The 19,210-nt window shown below is 43.8% G+C and overlaps 1 protein-coding gene across 2 annotated transcripts in view; it reads left to right on the top strand.

Annotated features, from left to right (window-relative positions):
* LOC114876418 (circadian locomoter output cycles protein kaput) overlaps positions 1 to 19,210 on the top strand; it is an 84,608-nt gene that overhangs the window by 48,426 nt on the left and 16,972 nt on the right. For both annotated transcript variants that reach the window (XR_003789382.2, XM_029187876.2), the window contains exon 3: positions 12,020 to 12,135. Coding sequence is in view for 1 of the 2 variants with exons in the window: in XM_029187876.2 (XP_029043709.2) it covers positions 12,020 to 12,135 (116 nt within the window). In the remaining variant the exon portion in view is untranslated. The remainder of the gene's footprint in view (positions 1 to 12,019; positions 12,136 to 19,210) is intronic.

Here is a 19,210-nt window from a genome sequence, read left to right as displayed (position 1 = left end):
GTGTCATTTTCGTTCGTCACACCTTGTGTTCGACTTTGCTGGTGCCTTCTTGCTGAATCACATCGAAGCGGTTTCATTCCCGCCGCCTATGTCTCACTTTATGCATCTGCTGATCGATCCTTGAATTGCTGATTAAAAGAACGCTTTATACTCGTCAAGAGACCATTATCGCAAACTGTTTAACATTCATTGTCAATCGAACGTTGACATTTACTATTTCAAAGTCTATCAGAGAAGATTTTTACCTTTTAAATTTCCAATTATAATAAAGTTCGAAAGAAGTACGTACATCAAAGAAGGCGATAAAAATGAATATACGGAGATTGTTAAAAGGGCCGGGACATCTTCGGACGACTCAATTATTCAACGAACGGACAGAAAGGATCGCGAGTATCGAACGAATGGAACTGGACTTATAAATATGCATCAATGGCCGCGGAATTGATTCGGGCGACGCCACGAAATCCCAAGAATCGGCGATGAAATGTTGAAAAAAACAAGCAACAGTCGGAAGCGACGAAACGTGTCACGCTATGAAGAATGTTAATTGTTCTGGCCATCGAAAGTAGAAGGAATAAACGAAGCTCCGTATGCTCGTCTAACCTTTCCACTGCGAAACACTTATATGTATATGTATAGTAGGTACTATTAATCGCAAAGGGCATATGTGAACGTCTACCTGTCGCGATGTCGAATCAATATCAAACTAAAATAGGATACAAATTTTGCTTTGGTAAACTATGAAGTTTCAGTGATAGACTCGTGGCTATCGGTATGATCTTATTAGGAAATAGGGGTGAGAGTTATGGAAAACCGTGATTTTTCGTGAAACCTCGAAAAATCTGAAAGGAAAGGAAGGGTAGCCAAAGGGTATTGTACGATGTAGAATAAAGGAAGGTGGGATAAGGATAAAAAAGGAGTCGAAAAAATAAAAAGAGGGGAACCGTCGGGAGGAAGACGGGGTTCGGCTATATGCTAATAGCGGCGCCCTGATTGGGGACGATAAACAAAGCAATTATACGAAAAGGGCGGTATCCCGTAGGTACGGCTGTCGTGGGGGACGTTGTTACGATTTCAGAAAGGCACACGTGCCAGGTACGCGGACACAGACAAGGACAAAGTGGCGGAAAGAAAAGCATTTTCAATTTAATCGGACTAAGTCATTTTAGGCTAATGATTCTTACGAGATGCGACAGATTAATAATACGGGATGTGAAAGGTTGGATATACCTTGAAAAAGTTGGGAACAAAGTTCGAAGCAAGTACTTAATCAAGAAACAGATTAAGAATATCCGGCGAGTGGCGTGTGCCGCGTTAAGAGAAAACGAAGGAGGAACAAGTTGACATCACGCGGTGCCATTAGAAATTCGCAACATGTGTTTCAATGTAGCGACAGCGTGGGGCATGCATCACCTCGCGTTGCCCGTTGCTCGGCTCTCATGCAATATGAATGATTCCAAGCATACTCTGTAATTACCAGCGCATTTCATTATGTCCATCGAACGATTCGTGGCATGAATGCATTTCTGCTAATGTCGATTACCGTCCCGACCCGTCCCGTCCCGTCCCGTCCCGTCCCGACCCGTTCTATTTACCTATACGAATTTTTCCGTCAATCAGTCCTTATTTTTTAATAGATAACTGAAAGTTTAGAAACGTAGTTCATTAAAGTTTAAAAAGGCTCCGAAATCGAACAGGATGATTTATGAAGTATACGTCGAGCGGTCGGTCGAACAAGCGTTTCTTAGTCGGTAGCCAAGCAAGGGGTTAAAGGGTGTCATTAATATCAATCGAGGGCCACGATTGATCCCTAGGCGAGGCAGCTTGACTTGATCCCGCCGAAGGATTTATAGATCTCGTCGTGCGGCGAGACGAACGGGAACCGCTGGTTAAAAATGCCGCTGACCCTTGTCGTTGGGTCTATATTTCTTGGGAATTCCCCTTTCCGTGGACGTGCGGCACGTGGCGCTGCATGCTCAGCTGATTTTATCGCAACGCTTTCCCGTAATTCATTGCTACCAGTGAAAAGCTCGGTCTTTCTGGCCAGTTGATTCGTTTGGGAAAATCCTCCGTCACCTATTTCCGCGCTTTGCTAGAAATCCAATCAAGATTAGGCCCTTGACTCCCAATTAAGAAAATAAACCAATGAATAATTGGATTTTTCACTACCACGTAAAGTATTTTTTTTTTCTGAGGGTTGCTTAACAGCTTCGTTAGTAGTAAAATTCATCTCATGGCGTTTTTAGCGAGGCGCGCGTCTTAATAACCTGCCCTATTCATGGCCGTTTTATGGTCCATTTGTGACGAAAACAAGCGACAATAAAACGGTAAAGAAAGTCCCTGGGTGCAGGTAGTCCTTTGACCTAGAAACGATACGACTGCAGGTAGAATCAGCCCCCGGGGGTTAGCCCCGTCCTCTGCAAATAAAACTGGTTTCCTGGTGACCGTGGTTAATTAGAAGCTTTTTTAAAAGTACATATTAAATTCAGTAATCTGATGGAAGGTGATAAATTGATGATTTAAACGAGTACGACCAATGGAAATTTGTACGAAACATTGCTGAAGACAGCGAATAATGGCGACGGTAGAAAATGATAACAGGGGTTGTGTTCCGCGTCGCGAACCAGGGACTCAGACGAGATCGATTTTTAGGGACGAGAGCCATTTCAGAAGTTTACGATTAGAGAACAATCGACTGGCAGAGTTAAGCCGCGGAGGAAGGAGGGTTGCGGTGAACCTTCTCGGTGGCAGACTTTATCGATCTCCTGTGGCCTGAAACGACCACCCTGGTACCTTCTTCTTCCCTCCATTCTGACGATAAAGCAACCGGGGTGTGTTCGTTTCTATCCTCTTTCTTATTCTTACCTTCGATCTTGCCTGAATCTACCTTATCACGTTCTTCTTTTCAACCCATTTCATCCCTAATTAAATAATAATGAATTAAGAGCCTTTGTGTGAGAAAGTGGAATTGGATTTTCTCGATTCCCATTATCTCCGTATTTTCATGAATTGAAAAATTATGAAAATTTTGCGTTTGAAAATCTAAGAATGGTAGATTACCGTCAACCGAAAGCGATTTCCTGGTGAACGTATAGTAGAGTTTCCCCGCTGGGAAATAAGCGAGGAGACAGAAAGAGCCGAGATAAAGGGAGAGAAGTCAGCCGAAGCGGGCCTCGCAGAAGCGTCCAGGAAAATCGATACATCGGGAGGAGGTACGATTACGCGAGTGACTCAGGCGGTTTCCGGTGGACGCCATGATGGATTTAAGTACTTCCGGCCGGAGGCGCGTGCGCCAGCCTGTCCTGGCTGGAATTATCGAAGCTGCTCTCTACACGCGGAGATCGAGTCCGATGTCGATGTCCACGCACCAGCTTGCTCCAGTGAAAAGCGACCTTTCTGTTCCGATTTTTCAACTTAAATACCTATTTAAATATGAGTCACGGTCCTATAAAAGCCTCACTTTTGCTAAATTTCAGCTCGATATTTATGCGATACATTATTCAAACGGGTAAAAAAGATGAATTAACGTGGGATTTTAAGTGTTTTGTTTCTTTGCTTGTTGACGAAGATAAATATATTCGGAGCGCAAGCGGTGCGCGTCTGAAATTTATGTTAAACAACGTCCTGGAGAGTGTTACAAATTGGTCGCTGTTACAGATAGGCAAGAAGTTAACAGGGATAATAAATGTCGTAAGAAATTGGGATGTAAATATGTAATCGCGTTTCTGTTAGCTGTTCGTAATTCGGGACAGGTGATGTCGAAGCGACGCCGGCTGAAACCACTTCAGGGTGGTCTACAAAGAAACACGATGATATTTTACACCTTTCCTGCTCAACATCGCTCTTTTTTATTTTATTACGAATGATCTTTTGGCGATGTGTCGTCGCTTCACTCTATATCGCATCATTGTTAAATGAAATACAGGGTGTACGAACATGTTAATCGTCTTGTTTATCGAGTAGCAAAGTTTGTTTCTGTAGAAGGAAAATTGATGTAAAATTTTTGAAAGGAAACGCAAGGCTAAAAATTTCACAAAGCTAGTAATTCCAGCCTAGTTAGCCAATTCTATCCCCGTTTTTAAAGGATAAGGAATCATTGTAGCCCGTTCGGAGTCCAATGGCGTGCCGGGGTGGTCCGAAATCGAGGAACGTGATGTTACCTTACACCTTCTTCGCGCGTCGCGTCGCATCGCGTCGTGTCGGATATATACGCGCCACCAATACGCATCAACTGCGCAAGATGGCATCGTAAATACACTCCCAAAGACATAGGGGCTCGTTATTATGATGCTAATGAGCGGTTCGCCCGTTGGAATCCGGCTGGAAACCGCTGGCCGACCGAGATTCACGAGCCCCATGGTGACATGACGCGATAACGCGCCCCATGAATTCTTTCTTCGCTCGTATCGGTTCCAGCACCTCTTTGCTTCTGCTAGTAAACGTGTTTTTTCAACCGGTCCAAATTTTTGCCAATTTCCTCGATCATTTTTTCATTTATGGAAATCTATTATTTCTCACTTTGTGAGAAATCCACCTGTTAAATGAAACTGTAGAATGAATGACAGGTGAAAATACGGTATAGTTGTCGATGGTAATCCGCGGAACGAGCCCCTAAGCGAGCGGATCATGCCTTTCACATCGGATTTCGCGCTTTGAGAAGATTTGCGAATTAGCCGGCTCGCCTCGTTATTTACGGTGAAACCGAACACCGGACAGTGTATTCGACATCGGATACCATAAGTGGATTAGCTGTAGATGCGCGTCCATGCTGCGATCCACCGCGAAAGGTTTCCAGTGTCTTAGAGCCACGGGACAAGACTTGTTTTCTTCCTAACACTCTACTCGATTCTTCAAAGGAATTCTTTATTTTATACCACTCTACCATTCAATATGCAGAACAAGCGCAGGGTTGACAAGCGAGAGAGATATTATTCGTTCAGGAGGGCATTAATTAATGAAATTTTGAATTTCAGTGGTATCACGGTTTGCTCGCTTCCGGCTTCGTTCGCTAATTGCCGCCTGATTCAGCTCCGCGATAACTCGCAACCCCTCAGCCGAACCCCGCCACCCTAGTCAACTGGCGTTGAAATAACGATATCTCGAACACTCGACACAATATTTCGATTACTCTCCCAGTCACACGGCTCCTCCGTAATCAAGTCATTTATCCTCCTCTTACTGCAATAATAGGTTCAATTAAAACTATGTCCGTATTTCAGCTCTGTTTTGCGTCACGTTCTCGCGGATAGAGCTAACGATCGCGTTCAGATATTATCGTAAAAAGAGGCAAAAACAGTAATTTAGAAGTTCGTTAGAAATCGCGACGAGACAAGTCCGGAGGAAATAAGCAGCTGCTGAATGTAGAGCACTTTACGTGCGATTTAAGAAGGCGAAACATCTGCTTAGAAATGTGCTCGGTGGTCATTTCATTCTGTTCTTGATATCTTTTCATGATTGATATCTCTTTATGGTATATAAAAAGTGTACGATGAATCAAAGATCGAGCTACGATTCTGACACGAAAACGCGAAGGAGGGTGAAAGAAAAAAGGAGCCGGCTTTTCATTAGGCCACGAGGGGGCATCGTGTTTTCTGATTAATACAGCTAATTTCGTTATCTCTTCATTCGTTACCAACGAAATTCCACGTTCGAGGGTAATGTACGGTTTATCAGGAATGACAGAGTGGGAAAAGAAAATTGCTGTTACGAGGTAGCCAGGGGTTAATTTGAATTCGGCAGCCGACGGTGGTTGGCTCTCACGCGTATGAGCCAGCACGCGAACTCTCAAAGAAGGCAAAAAGTCCGGCTCGTGCTACTACGAAACTAATTAAATTACAAATTTCATTTGAACTGTGTAATCGAATCAAGCTGCTGCACGCGGTATGCTCGTTCCTTCAGCGTGCTTTTTTTCATTTTCATTCGCAATACCAACAGAGGGCTGTTTCAAATATTTCATTTTTAAAAGTTGCAAAAGTGTTTCTTTACATAAGTCCCGTCCCGCGATGGTTAAATCATGAAGAAGGTTCACCGCAAACAAAGCCCCGAAGCACCTTTGAGTTTCGAGCTGAAATTCAGCTTCCCCGGTCGGGACAAAATAATTGCACACGAGGGAAGAGCAAGACGGATTAATCGAAATTTAATGGTCGCCGCCGGTTGGTACGAGCGAGCCTGTCACGGTCATTGCCTGGACGGTTCGTTTGCTAATTAAATTCGATAAAATCAGAAGAATGACGTAGGTAGGGCTTGATCGCGAAACGGTCCGGATGATCAGGGACAGAAGGTCTAGGGTTGACGCGGAGAGACAGCATTCGTCCTGTAATTATTATAATACGGTCAATTAGCGGCTTCCCTGCCGAACAAATGTTTCTCTTGAGACGTAGGTTCATCTACTAGCTAGTTGCTTGATTTATTCGCGGTAGTATGCGAAAGAAATGAAAGAGAAAGATCGACAAAGTAAAATTTCTGCAGCTTCATTTTCAAATTGCCAACGACAAGAAAAAAAGAAAGGAAGAAGAAAAGTGCGTCGACGGACGACAAGCACAAATCATGGTCTGAAACCATGGAACATGGAACATGGAAACACGGAGACCGGTACAAATGGCTGAGATAATGTATTCCCGCCTTCCGTATTTTGTCAGGCTCGTTTGCAGGCCGGTGCGTTTCGGTTAGCTGAAAAATTATGGCGATCCATTCTAGTTAGACGCAGCGGTAGAACCGCGATCATGGGGGGACGCTGTTTCCACGGATTCCCGTCAATGATCCATGACTTCCCTCCACTGTGCACTTTAAATGATTTTAACGAGAAACTAGATGTTGCTTCCAATCCAATTTTATAGTGTAATTTATTATAGTTTTAAAAAATGATTAGAAACATATTCTTTTTTCCTTCTTTCGTGAGTAAATCGTCGTTTTTTTCAAGAAGAATAAAGGAACCATCTCGACAAGTAAAGTACATTACCCTTGGTTCAATTGAACCAAACGAGTGTTTGCTCAAATTTTTCGAGTGTTGGCACATTGCTTCCGGAACGAACCAGCTCGAGGAATGTTATTGTCTCGCACGACCATCGCGAATTCATTTGAAAGACAGTTAAATGAAAGAAAAAATCAGAGAAACGTTTTATGTAAAATAATAAAGGATGGTTGTGAAAAGGGGTGTGTTCACAAGAGGGAGCATGTCCATACTAATGGAAATACAAATTAATCTTGCAGAATTTAATACCGTGGCTTGGTTAACGATGCTCGAGCCTGGACGTTTTACCTGGACGGGCCGAAAAATTTAATTCGGTTATGAAACTCATTAGGTAATGTAGAAAAGCCGCACGAGCCCACGAGCACGGTGATAAATGACGATGTCGTGTCGCAGGGTAGTATATGCCTCGACAGCTGCCCTTACGCTATAGGACACCATATACCCGTCTCGGATAAAGACGACGGAATGCATTAATACAATTTGCCCTGCTATCTACAGCTGTACGAGCTAATTATAATGTGATTTGCCTTTCGAGTTTCGAGCGATGCCTTTCAGACCACACGAACTTTACCTCCCTCGAATTTTCTATTTCTTCAAGTATAATGCTTACGAGAGATTACAAAGAATTTTACGACAGGCAACACGATGCAAGGAAAAAGAAATGTGCATTGTAGGCCAACGCGATAAACGATGACGACTACGACGACGACGACGACGACGACGACTACGATGATGATAGACGGCTGCGTTTGTGTGCGCCGCGTTTCCGGTCCGAGATTGCGGCTGAAATCACCTTGACACAAGTACATCGGCATTAAGGACTGCACTTGTATGTACGTGTGTGCTCGTACTCAAGGGCTCGTTCGCAGAAAATTTCACCATTTTTCAACCTTCAAATATTTTATCGGTATGTTTCGAGAACGTGTCAAAGAAAGAAATGCGCGAGAATCCATGTTTCGCGGATAATTCGCTGTTAGCAAGCTAATTAACAATAGATACAAATTGGCACGTTAGCCGCGCGTTTATGACACACGCGCATGCCGTGCAGCGTGCACATTTCCTTCCGTCACGTGTAATCATTCGTAATTGCGACCACTACGTAGTACACAGTCTTGTTTCCGACTACTCCGAATGTCAGTCCTGTGTGTCATCATAGGAAAAAATGTTCTGTTGGCGAAAGAATGAAAAGGGAATTTTAAAGAGGTTGAAAGGCGTGAACGCGGCCGGTCGAAGGGAAGCGAAAGAGGGTTGGTCGCGACACCAAAGCTCCCGAAACGAAATATAAATTTCCACATACGTATGCTTTATTAGAGTTCCTGTCCAAGGATAACAGTCTAGCTGGCAGAGGGTCCGTTTCGTTGCGTAATGAGAGATTTTATCGCGGTTACAGGGATAGGGCGGGGCAACCGCACTCATGCATTATCACCCCACTTCTGTCTGACGGATTACTTTATACGGTCACTGTACACAAGGTTGTACACGTTTGTGTGTCGTTGTGTACGAAGCAACTAAAGAGCGCTTGCGAAACTACTCTCTTCCTCGCTGTTGCTCGTCGTCACGATAAAAACTGTCGGCGTGTCTGGCTCTGGCTACGATATCAGATCTGTACTTTTGCTGGCTGGTCGATTTGTCGTCTGTGATTAGGGTTCACTCCCAAGGGTGGCGGTCGTGCCGCACCGCGCCGCATCGCGCCTCTAGTTGGTATTTCGTGTTAAAACTTTGAAAAATCAGTCATTTTCATATATTCATGAAGCTAATGTTTTATTTAACGGGCAAAGAAAGTCTAAAAGTCATAACGAGTACCTAATTTAAATTATTCTACAAGTTTGAAATGTACCATTAGGGTAATAATAATTCACGAGTGCCTTCTCGTGACGAAGAGCACTCGAATTTTCAAGTAAAAGCTCAGTGATCGATCACCGGTTTGCTGTCTCGAATTCGTAAATCGTGGGGTAACCAAGGGAAAAGTCAAGATTTCAGCCAGACGAACGAATATGAAGGATTAGGCACGAATGTTCCTAATACACTCGTCTAACTCGCGATTGTGTCGCGGAAACGAATGGTCGGCACGATAAGCGAGACAAAGTGCTTTTCGTCAGGTGAACCCTTTCGTTTGGTTTTTCGACGAGCCGGCAAGCTTTCTGAAAAACCAACGATCACTCGACTTCTCGAGCTTGGAACCTCGTAATCCCTTATCCCGGCCAATTATCGCGTATTCTTCCTCCCCACGCGAACCAATTACCTCTGCAACAGTCGTTCCATCGTGCCGTGACCTTTCGCTGCCGTTCCTACGCCATACTCTTCGCCGGTTATTTATCGCGGCCGCGGATCTATGGGTTTCTCGAACGTTTTAATTGCGTCCCGCAAAAAAAAAGGACTGATACGCTTCGCGTCAGAATCCTTCGACTTTCCGATTCTGACCAGCGGACTTCAAATAGTAGATGGAAAAACACAAGCCTGAAGGAACAAGCTCATCGTTACTAATAAAACGGCAAACAGGCAGGACCCGGCAAAAGTGACGGGTTAAATTAAAAATCGACCGAAACCGCGCCCACTCCGTCCAAGCCACGTGGACCGAAACAATCGAGAACACCGGCACGCGTATATCGGCCTGATGATCGCCGGGAATGCTTCCTAATTGGAAACCGCATCCGACAACGTCGATCCCATTAATCATCGATCGATTATACGCTCAAGGAGATAATCACTTACTTAACCATTCACTTAGCAGGAACCGGGACGAGCTTGAGTGAAACGCAAGTCATCGTGGGGTTGGAGGGGAAACCGAGGAGAGTCATTATTTGGACTCGTAGCACGTCTAAATAAGACCCGACGCTAAAGCTCCTGAAACAAGGCAGTTAAGAAAGAAAGAAGCGTCGCGTCTCCACGAGCAAATAATTTCACTCATTCTCTATTTTTCGATCGTGTTTAACGATAAATACAATACACATTGTAATCGTATAAATGTTAGACACTGTCGGACAGTGATGGACACGTCCACGCCCAAAAAGTCAACCGTTTAACTAATTCAAAGCCTGTCACCTTTGCACAAGAAAGTGTGTTATACCTTCGAAGGGATAAATTTGTTAAGCAAACAATGATGACGGGCAAACTTTGTATCCCTTGTCGGGAACTTAACTTTCACGCGTGCAGAGATTCGCGCGTTCATGGAGGCAAGTACGCCATCGCTCTGTTTCACGCGTTCCGATTGGCCTATGCCCTGTTTTCGTTGCATCGCTTCCGGTCTGTCGACCTTGCCAGAGGAAGCGCAATTATTAACGGCGATCTCACGGTGCATCGTGGTAATTTCGTGTTCATGCTGTTCAAATTGCATGGCTCGATTCGTATCTTCTTCTGTGTCTCTTGTTTCTTTTGTTGCGCTTATTTCTGAATATCTTCGAAAAACAGCTTTCAGCTTCCGGTTGAAGCGAGTTGTATGGGTTGAAACGAAGCTTGGTAACAGGTTGCATCGAACAGGAAGGAAGATTGGTAGTTGATTCAAAGCGTTTGAAAGATGGAACGAGGCTGAAGGACGCGCGTGCAGGAAGGATGAGCAAGACGGAGGTTGTTGGCTCGTAAATAGTGGCACGCAATGTCGTGAAGCGACCGCGTTCTGCCACGCGACCCTCTGGGACAGGAGCCCATTAGGATGACCGTACCGCAGCATACCAGGCTTGTTTAACCCCCTGGACAATTCGATTTTCAATGCCCTTTCGACCATCGACGAATCAAACGACCGTGGTTAATGTTTCCTCGACCGATGACCTCTTGTTTCCGCAAACATCGTTTACCGATTCCCTGATTTCCACCGGGATGACTCGAAACGATCGATTCTAAATTTTTCTCTTTTGTCTAATTTTATCACCGATCGAAACAGCGCAGCGGTGGGTAAAAGAAAAGGGAGACAAGTTGGTCGAAGAATTTGTTGGATGATGAAAACTGGCCCGAAGGGTCGCGTGGCACACGCGTGCTCGACACAGAGAAGAGTATTGCGTGCGGCTTTTTTTATGAGAGGCCGTCGGCAAAGTCGCGCATCTTTCATGCACGCATCGATGCCCTTCGACGTTAAATGCTCTTCAAGAGGTTGTTCACTTTCGAAACGCATCGTCGCGTCAGCTCACGGGCTCGATCGACTCTGTTGCTCGTAAAACTCGCAGAGGTGGTCTTGCTCTTATTCGTACGGTCTGGCAAGCGGTGACACCGGTGCTTTCACTTCACCTCGGCCTGGAACTCCTGAAATATCGTATTTTATCCGGCCGCGATCGGTTTCTTCGTGTAAATGATACGAAAATCGTGTGTCGACCTCGGACCCTCGATGTTGATCACACTTCCAGCCACGCGTTTCACTTCCAAGCGGATGTTGTTCATCTATCCTTAACAATTACCTAACTTACAAGCACTCGGTTTCCTTCTTTTCAAAGAATTTCATTTTTTTTTTCATCGTTCGTTAATCGCGATCTCATATATCCCTCATTATCGCAAAGACAAGCAGAAAAGAAATGAAAAAAAAAAAAAAGAAAAGAGGGACCAAGCTTCTTCGCACCCTTCTTTATCTTCTCAAATCGAATTCTTCCGCATGAAAGAAACGGACGGTTTGCACCATCGAAGAGTACCCGTTATCTGTGTCCCTATAATCCCATCGTCGCGGCGGTCGAATCGAATCCTTTCCGCGCGAGCAAAACGAAAAAGGAAGAAGCCATCCGAACGGCGAAAGTATCAAACGACGGAAGGAGATTAATGGAGAACCATTTCGAGGAGATCCGGCAATACGTGACAGGATGTGAGCGACACTTCCTCTTAAGCCCTATAATAAGCCGTCGATCTGTCGCAGTTACACCTGCCTTTCCTCTGCTTTATATGCGAACCATAATTGCTAAACGTACCAAACAGGATCGCGGCGTTTAAATAATAATAACGAACTGGTGTCATTTCGTTTCGGTTCCACAAACAACCACCCGAGTCCTTTGTTTCTTTCTGAAGTGAAACTTTTAACAGCACAGTAGCGCGTGGAATACTCTAACCTAACGTGATATTTCATTTCTGTTACAGTGGTGATGCACAAAGACAAAGAAGAAAATTCGCACCACGATTCGCACTACAGAGCGAGGGAGTTGGCCGCTTTTGCGTACGATCATCATCATCTCGACGGCGAAATGTTCCTACAGGTAAGTATCTGATACAAGAAAGGTATCTTCCAAATCGGTAGACAATTAAGAACTTGCGTTACTATGGATCGATGATCGAACGAGTGAGTGGGTGGTGGAACAGATGCGGGATGAATGAACAGGGAAACGGAAAACGAAGGATACTTTCTGATTGAAGCGAACAGTAACCGGTGTTCTATCAAACCGCCTGTCTCGAGCGATATTATTAATATTTATCCATTCTTGGAACTATAGCCTAATTGGTTGCATCAATATATGTATGTACCTTGATGCACCCAGGTTTAATCGACATAATATGCAGGATGAATCATGACGGTATATAAGCAGCAGTCGCTCTGAATTTATTAATGATTATGTGCAAATGGAGCGTTGCAAATTAGTTTGATGGTAACAAGGAGTGTTCCTTCTTGCGTAGATACATACTTTCGTCTCGATAGAGTTTCTCTGAATGGAATGAACAATCCGAAATCCTGAATCCAAGATTTGCCAGAGAGGTAATACAGAGAAGCTGTAACCGAGGGAATGTGTAGATATGGAAGAAGGGAACTGGACGAAATTAAATCATCGCGAGTGAGAGGAAAAGACAGGAAGAGGCGAAGGAGAGCTAGCGGGGAGAGATATCCGGCTGATGAACCGGCTATGAAACCGAGGCGTACGAGGTGTCTATTCCTCCAAAGTATGGAAGGGTATATACACGGATTAATGGCGGTGTATCATGCGAGGCTATTACGTTCCCTTTCCTGCGTTTTAGCTGCACACACGGGAGAAACAGAGCGAGGGTGAGGGCTTGTTGGTAGGGGGTTCAGCAAAAGGACAATGGTGGGGGTAAGAGGGTTAGACGGCGATGGTATAGGGGAAACGATACGCTGGGCGTACGTACGAAGCGGTACCCCGCGATTCCATGCGATCGAACGATTCCTGCCAGTGTCTATAACGGCTGGTTATTAATTGCTCGCTCGTTAATTGCGTTACGTAGCTCGTGCCGCGAGCTGATTCCTGGACGGGACCTTCTGACAGCCAGGAATGCGAGACCTGCCATTTTTCGCGACCACTTGGTCAACCAACTTGATGCTGAACCATTGAAGTTATACATACATACTGATACGTATGTAGTCTGGTAGGGGTAGAAAGGAGGGTAGCGTAAGGGCAGGCTTGGTATTTTCTATAATTCGCGGAGTTCCTTGAACCTGTCTCTTCCCGAGGACTTCCCTCGGCCTCCTACGCCTTTCGTCTCTCCCCCCTGCCGACTGCGCTGGCCTCATGGTTTCTACCCGCGATGCCCACGTTATACGCCGTTTTGCCGATCCTCATAAAGTTTACGAAGCCCGACAGTAAATCCGGTTTATGACAAGCCGACCGCCACCACCGGACACTCTCGAAATTACGGCTGACCGATCGAATTTTTATACTCCCCCTCTTTCTCTTTAAGGACATCGTTTCTTCGAATTAATTGAATCTATATTAAAACGCTTCTCCTCATCTTCGTCCTACGATAAAATTATCTTTCAATTTTTACCTTATCCCCCTTGTCTTGCGTCCAGTATAGGGGTGCAGATTCTTCTTCTTCTTCTTCTTCAAACGATCAAATAGAATTAAAGAAATTATTGTCGGGAGTGATGGTGTCTGGGGGGTTGGTGAAAAGAATTATCACTTATCGTTGCATAGTTTACGCAAACGAAAGCCACGATCATCCACGCTCCGTTTTTGCCGGAATATTTAAGGCAATTTCGCAGATAGAGATCTGTACAGCTTTCGCAGATAGCGTGCAAGGAGATACTTTCCTGCTTAAATACTTACGATTTTCTCAACGGCACGCGGATACATTACTCGTGCAAAGGTTTCCTAACTCGAGACAGTTAACAAGCGTTTTCCAACACTTTCGGACCATTCTCGCGGCGAAGAAAATAACGCTCGTTTCTCCAACGTTTTCTAAACACAACTGTAAATCCGTCGATTTTCGACCTTGTACACGAATTAGATCTATACTTTCCCTACCGGTGATCTTCTAATGAATTGAGCGAGTTAAGTATTTAACGAGCCGTTGCTATATCTTTACGAGCGATCTTGATGAACAATTACTTATTAATACTTGTATCTAAAGCGTCACGCGATCATTTAATCGCTATAATACCCGTTTGCTGTATTTTGTTGCTAGATTTATGAGACTGGGAATATAAAAGCTTCGAGCTTTGAAATTTTGTAGTTCATGAAACTAGTCTGCGACGAGGAGAATTGAGGGAGATTTATGATTTCGCGAGTAAGCACTGTGCACCGGTGAATTGGCCATTTTTTTCTCGGTTTCCGGTATCTGACGTTGATCTCACCGCTCCTCCATCCAACCTCGTTCGTTAACAATAATATTAGGCGGTGGGTATCTCGGATTTCTCGTTTTTATCACGGTGGAACACGGTCGTATCAGCATTAATCAAGCGAGAAGGGCCGGTCCATGGAACAGGTTGAAATCGTCGGGATAAACTAATAAAACACGCGTGTACGCGAACGGTTGCACGGGTCCCAAGGGGGATTTTTCAATCGGCGAGAAGAACATACTTTGCCAATCCATTTCTGCCATCTCTTGCAAATTATCACCCCGAGCAAACGCACGATACGCGACCCCCCGTCGAGAACTGCGCTCCTCTCGGCTTTCCTTTATGAAACTCCAACATACTTTCCTCGACACCGCGACCAGTGAATGATGCGACCTTAAGAAAAGAAAACACCATGCTTCCTTCTTCTTCCTCCCTTCTTTTTCTTTCTACCCCTTACTTCCATCGACTTGGCTGATTAATGGAATCAATGAGTTTGTGTTTGGACGAAATTGGATATCGGTTCCTTACGCGGCATCGTTGCCAAGAAAAATTAGAACCTGATGAATCGTGATCGGTGGGTGCGTGGTAAGGTGCAGAGAAAGAAACGAAAAAATATCAGTCATATTTCAAATAATTAAATATCTTGTCTTTTTTAAGCGAGTGAAAATGGTTTCAAAGAATCGTGCATCGGTGCATCAGCTCGTGGAACCGCGGATAAAATTCAGCAAAGTCTCGTGAAGCTGTTTTTACTGTAGGTAGTAAAGGAATCGAAGCGATTTTTCGCCGAGCTTCGGTAGAAATCACGCCTCTCGGTGACGTATCGCCGCGAAAGCAGCCATTTTCCTCTCGTATTTTTTATTTAATAGCCAGCAGGCTATCGTGTATCGCATTAATACGCCAGCCACACCGCAGTAGCGGTAAAAGAGGGTCGTGGTCAGGAACAACCCCCGCCACCGGTAACCCGTAATCATAACCAAGCTATTTTTCTTCCTGCTACCTCTCTTACTATGTTGTATACTCCACTACCAGTATATGCGCACACAGTTACAACAAATTGGATATAATTTTCATTTTTGGACGAGCAACCAAATTTTTGACATTCATTTTGCTTCAATTTGATACGCATACAAATGGACATAAAACACATGCTATTTTCTGGTACTTTTATTTCATCAAATGGTCTCAGACTTGTTGTGCTTGAAAACCGATCATCCGATATGTAACAACTTAATATGTACATGCGTGTTGTAGTTCAATTCTGATCGGTACTTACCGATTCAAAGTTCGAAGCCTCGAGTTACGGAGGCTCGGCTTGTACCTCCTCGTGATCGAGAATTCAGTATAGGTTCAACGACAGGAAAACAGCCAGGACGAAGTTGAGCAATCAGCCAGGAGGCAGACATGCAAGCATCAGCAACAAGTAAGGAGGTTGAATCTGCTGCTCAAGTCGACGGTGAATCGTTTGCGTGGAGCAGTCTTCGATATCCTTCCAACAGTCTTTCTTCAAATATTTCCGATTAAAATCATTTCTGTTGCTCGAGGCTTGTGATATTTTCAAGAAGCAGTCATTTCGAATGATGGAATACAGTCTACTCTGTATACATAGATCGAGTGATTTTAAGAAGTGTAGAAATTACACTTTGCACTTAATTCATTTCGTCAATAAAGCAAAAGAATCGAACGGAGAAACGACAAGAGGCTATCGCAATCGTTGTTGGGAGCATCGTAAACGTGGTATCGTGATTAATCAAACAAGATAGCCAGTAATCTGCATTGGTGATCGGAAACGGTCGTACGAGAAGAGGCCGAGTGATTCGCTACAGCCAGAGGGGCAGGTGTCGAAGCTGGAAAAAGGTGAACCTGCGCCGTCAGCAAAGTGGCAGCCTGTCGGCGATTAAGCGATCTTTTATTTTCGTATCGGACCTGCTTTTTAAGATATCGCGAAAGCGGCTGCCGCCTCGTTAATTATTTCGTGTGTCATTAATTATGTAATTCGTCGTTTACCTAATAGGTAGTGGACGGAAGAAAAGAGGTACAACGTTTAATTTTGCAGAGCAATTAAAAAAAAAATCAATCCTTTCGAAGGAAACGATAAAATTGATCAAATATGGTTACGAATTCGAATGAAAGGAATTATTTGAAAGGCACATTCTCTTCCACCCCCTAGAGCAGGATCGAAACAGCAATTTCTGGCCCGTCGTGATTGCGTTCCTTCATAGGGTAACGGTGGTTAAGACTGATAACCGGAAGTCGGGCGCAAGGGAAAACGAGGCGATCGTCGAAGTGTAGTGAGTCAGTGAGACACGGGCTGAGTCAAAGGTAAGTGTAGGTTAGGTGGGCTCATGGGATGGGATAGGATGATATGAGGTTAGGTTGGTGGTCGACGGGGCTCGCCTTGGTCTGGCACCGCTAGTCCTTCCCGTATTGATCGCGTGCTCCTTTCCTCCCTTAGATACCACCCCCTTTTGCGCCTTACGTATCGCCAACTTTCCTATTAACTTGAAACCGTCCATATTGTTAGGACACTGGAATCTTTGCCTCGAATAATCACATTTCGAATTTTAATCACCTTCAAATAGTTACGTATTAATCTTGAAAATTTGATTAATAATCCAAGAATTACAAGGAGAGCACGAAGAACTAACAAACGCAACAAAAACAAAACGAAACCTGTGCTTAAAAGGATTTATTAATCCAGATTAAAGAATCAGCAGAAAGTTTAAAAAAGGAAAAACGCGACCTACAAAGTGTTAGACACCAGACAGACCGATCTCCCCCGAGGATTATCAATCACTCGTTTCACCGTCCAAAATCAGCATTAAAAAAATGATCTTCCAGCTAAAATATCTAAACGATAAGACGCATGAAACAATAATAAGGACGATAACGGTCTGCTCGATGGTTTCATGCTTCGGTGTAATTAATTACAAACACCACGGGGGTGGCTTGGGCGAACTTGCAAAAATAACAGCTCACGAAATAATGGGACCTGGCTCGACCAAGAAATCTCCCGGTATCCTTTTCTTTTTTCTCGTTTTCGCATCCTGAAACTCTTAGACGGTGAATTTCCGGGAAACGTCAACCGGTAAAAGTCGAAAATGTTTTATGGCGGTGAATGATTAATCACATCGGCATCTGCTCCAGAGCAGCGATACAGAGTTGCTTCTTTCGCGTTCTTCTCCTACAGGTGTTGAAATTTTTATTTACGAATACCGGTTAAGTTACTTAGGTCAAGTTTCACTTTTATTTCTTGACCGATCAGATAATCTGCTTCGCGATTTTTCAAAGTAGGTATTTGTAGGATTAAAAATCTCATTTGTCAAGTATCCTCTACCTTACACTTAGCTAGACAGAAAAAAAGATAGGCGCGTTAACAGCTGCAGATGCAGGCTAATTTTCATTAAAAAGGGTTCATTTTACGGGTGACGGTGTTCGAGGTGTTGTTCGTTAACATGTACGCGTGCAATTAAGACGGCCGGGCCCATTGAAAGACGGCACACGTCGTAGATGGCGACTTAATTAACGAAAAGTCCGGAAAGTAATCACAACGGCAGGCGACAGGGCACACGAAAAGCGATAAATTCATAAAATTATTGCTCCGTAGCCGTTCGTGCCGTGACGAAAGAGGCCCTTATCAGCTACGTACGCACGAACGACAAAGTTGCAGCTGGTGAAGCTGTCGCAGCTGATGAGGCACGCACCCCTTTGAGTTGCACGCGAGACGAGAAAAACAGGGATTCTTCCACCCCGTTGAAGCTCGTCGTTTGTCTAGATATTAAAAGATTCCTCAAATTTAAGGGTTGAAAGGGCATCGTATTTACAGTAAAGGTAACAATAGGTAAAATAAAATACGCAAGTGTGTAGAAACGGGACAGGATAATTGCTGACGTGTAATAGTGAGTTATATCTTCATTAAATTGCTCTGTAATTGCATCTAGTACATGTAAACGCAATCTTAGCGGAATAAAAGGTCTTGTTCTATTTGTATTAATGAAATTCCAACCGCAGTACAGAAATGTACGTCGATTATCTGATTTATGTACAATTCTTTTCTTTTTTAACATCCCGCAGGAATTCATTAAAATTTACAAGAACAACCGGATTAACGCTGCAATTAATAGGACTGTTATCTTTTTTTTTAATCTGATTTATTGCTGCAGTACTTGTCTTCCGATAAGTATCTGTAACACTTGCAATTAATAGAAAGCCTATTAAATACAAGCACCTGTTGTAAGAATTCATTTATCATAAGTTAGTGAAAATATTTTAAATCATCTCGTATTCAAATGAAAATTGATTTTAATACGCAGATGTCAGACTTGAAAATTTTTCATTAGAATATATTTAAAATATTCTATCCGTTGTACTGCAGATCCTTTGTAATAGTTGGAAAGAAAAAAAAAAATTAGGGAACAAAGTTAACAGAGCAAGGATATCGTGTTTCTTGACCGCCACTTGGCCAGCCACTCGCGAATTGATAGCACGAAACTCGCGTGCCATTTTACAGTCTGAATTTATAGCTGTTTTATTATTTTGACTTAGCTACAGTGTTAACTCTGTGCACACGTAGCTTGTTTCTTAATTTTTCGAGCTACGCTTTAATCGTAGCGCATATCACTCGCTTATCATGTTCTTTCTTTCTTTACATTTGCATTCGTGTCAGCGTTTCGCGTTTGGCTAGGAGAGCTTGACCTGGAAATTTTCTAAATACTCAACCAAGAAGTACTCGATTTTACATTTTCAATTCGGTGTCAATCGACAGCAGG

Source organism: Osmia bicornis, chromosome 8 (genome assembly GCF_907164935.1).
Source record: "Osmia bicornis bicornis chromosome 8, iOsmBic2.1, whole genome shotgun sequence".
Classification (NCBI taxonomy): domain Eukaryota; kingdom Metazoa; phylum Arthropoda; class Insecta; order Hymenoptera; family Megachilidae; genus Osmia; species Osmia bicornis.
Note: the sequence above shows the minus strand (reverse complement) of the source record. Positions and strands in the feature narration are given on the sequence as shown.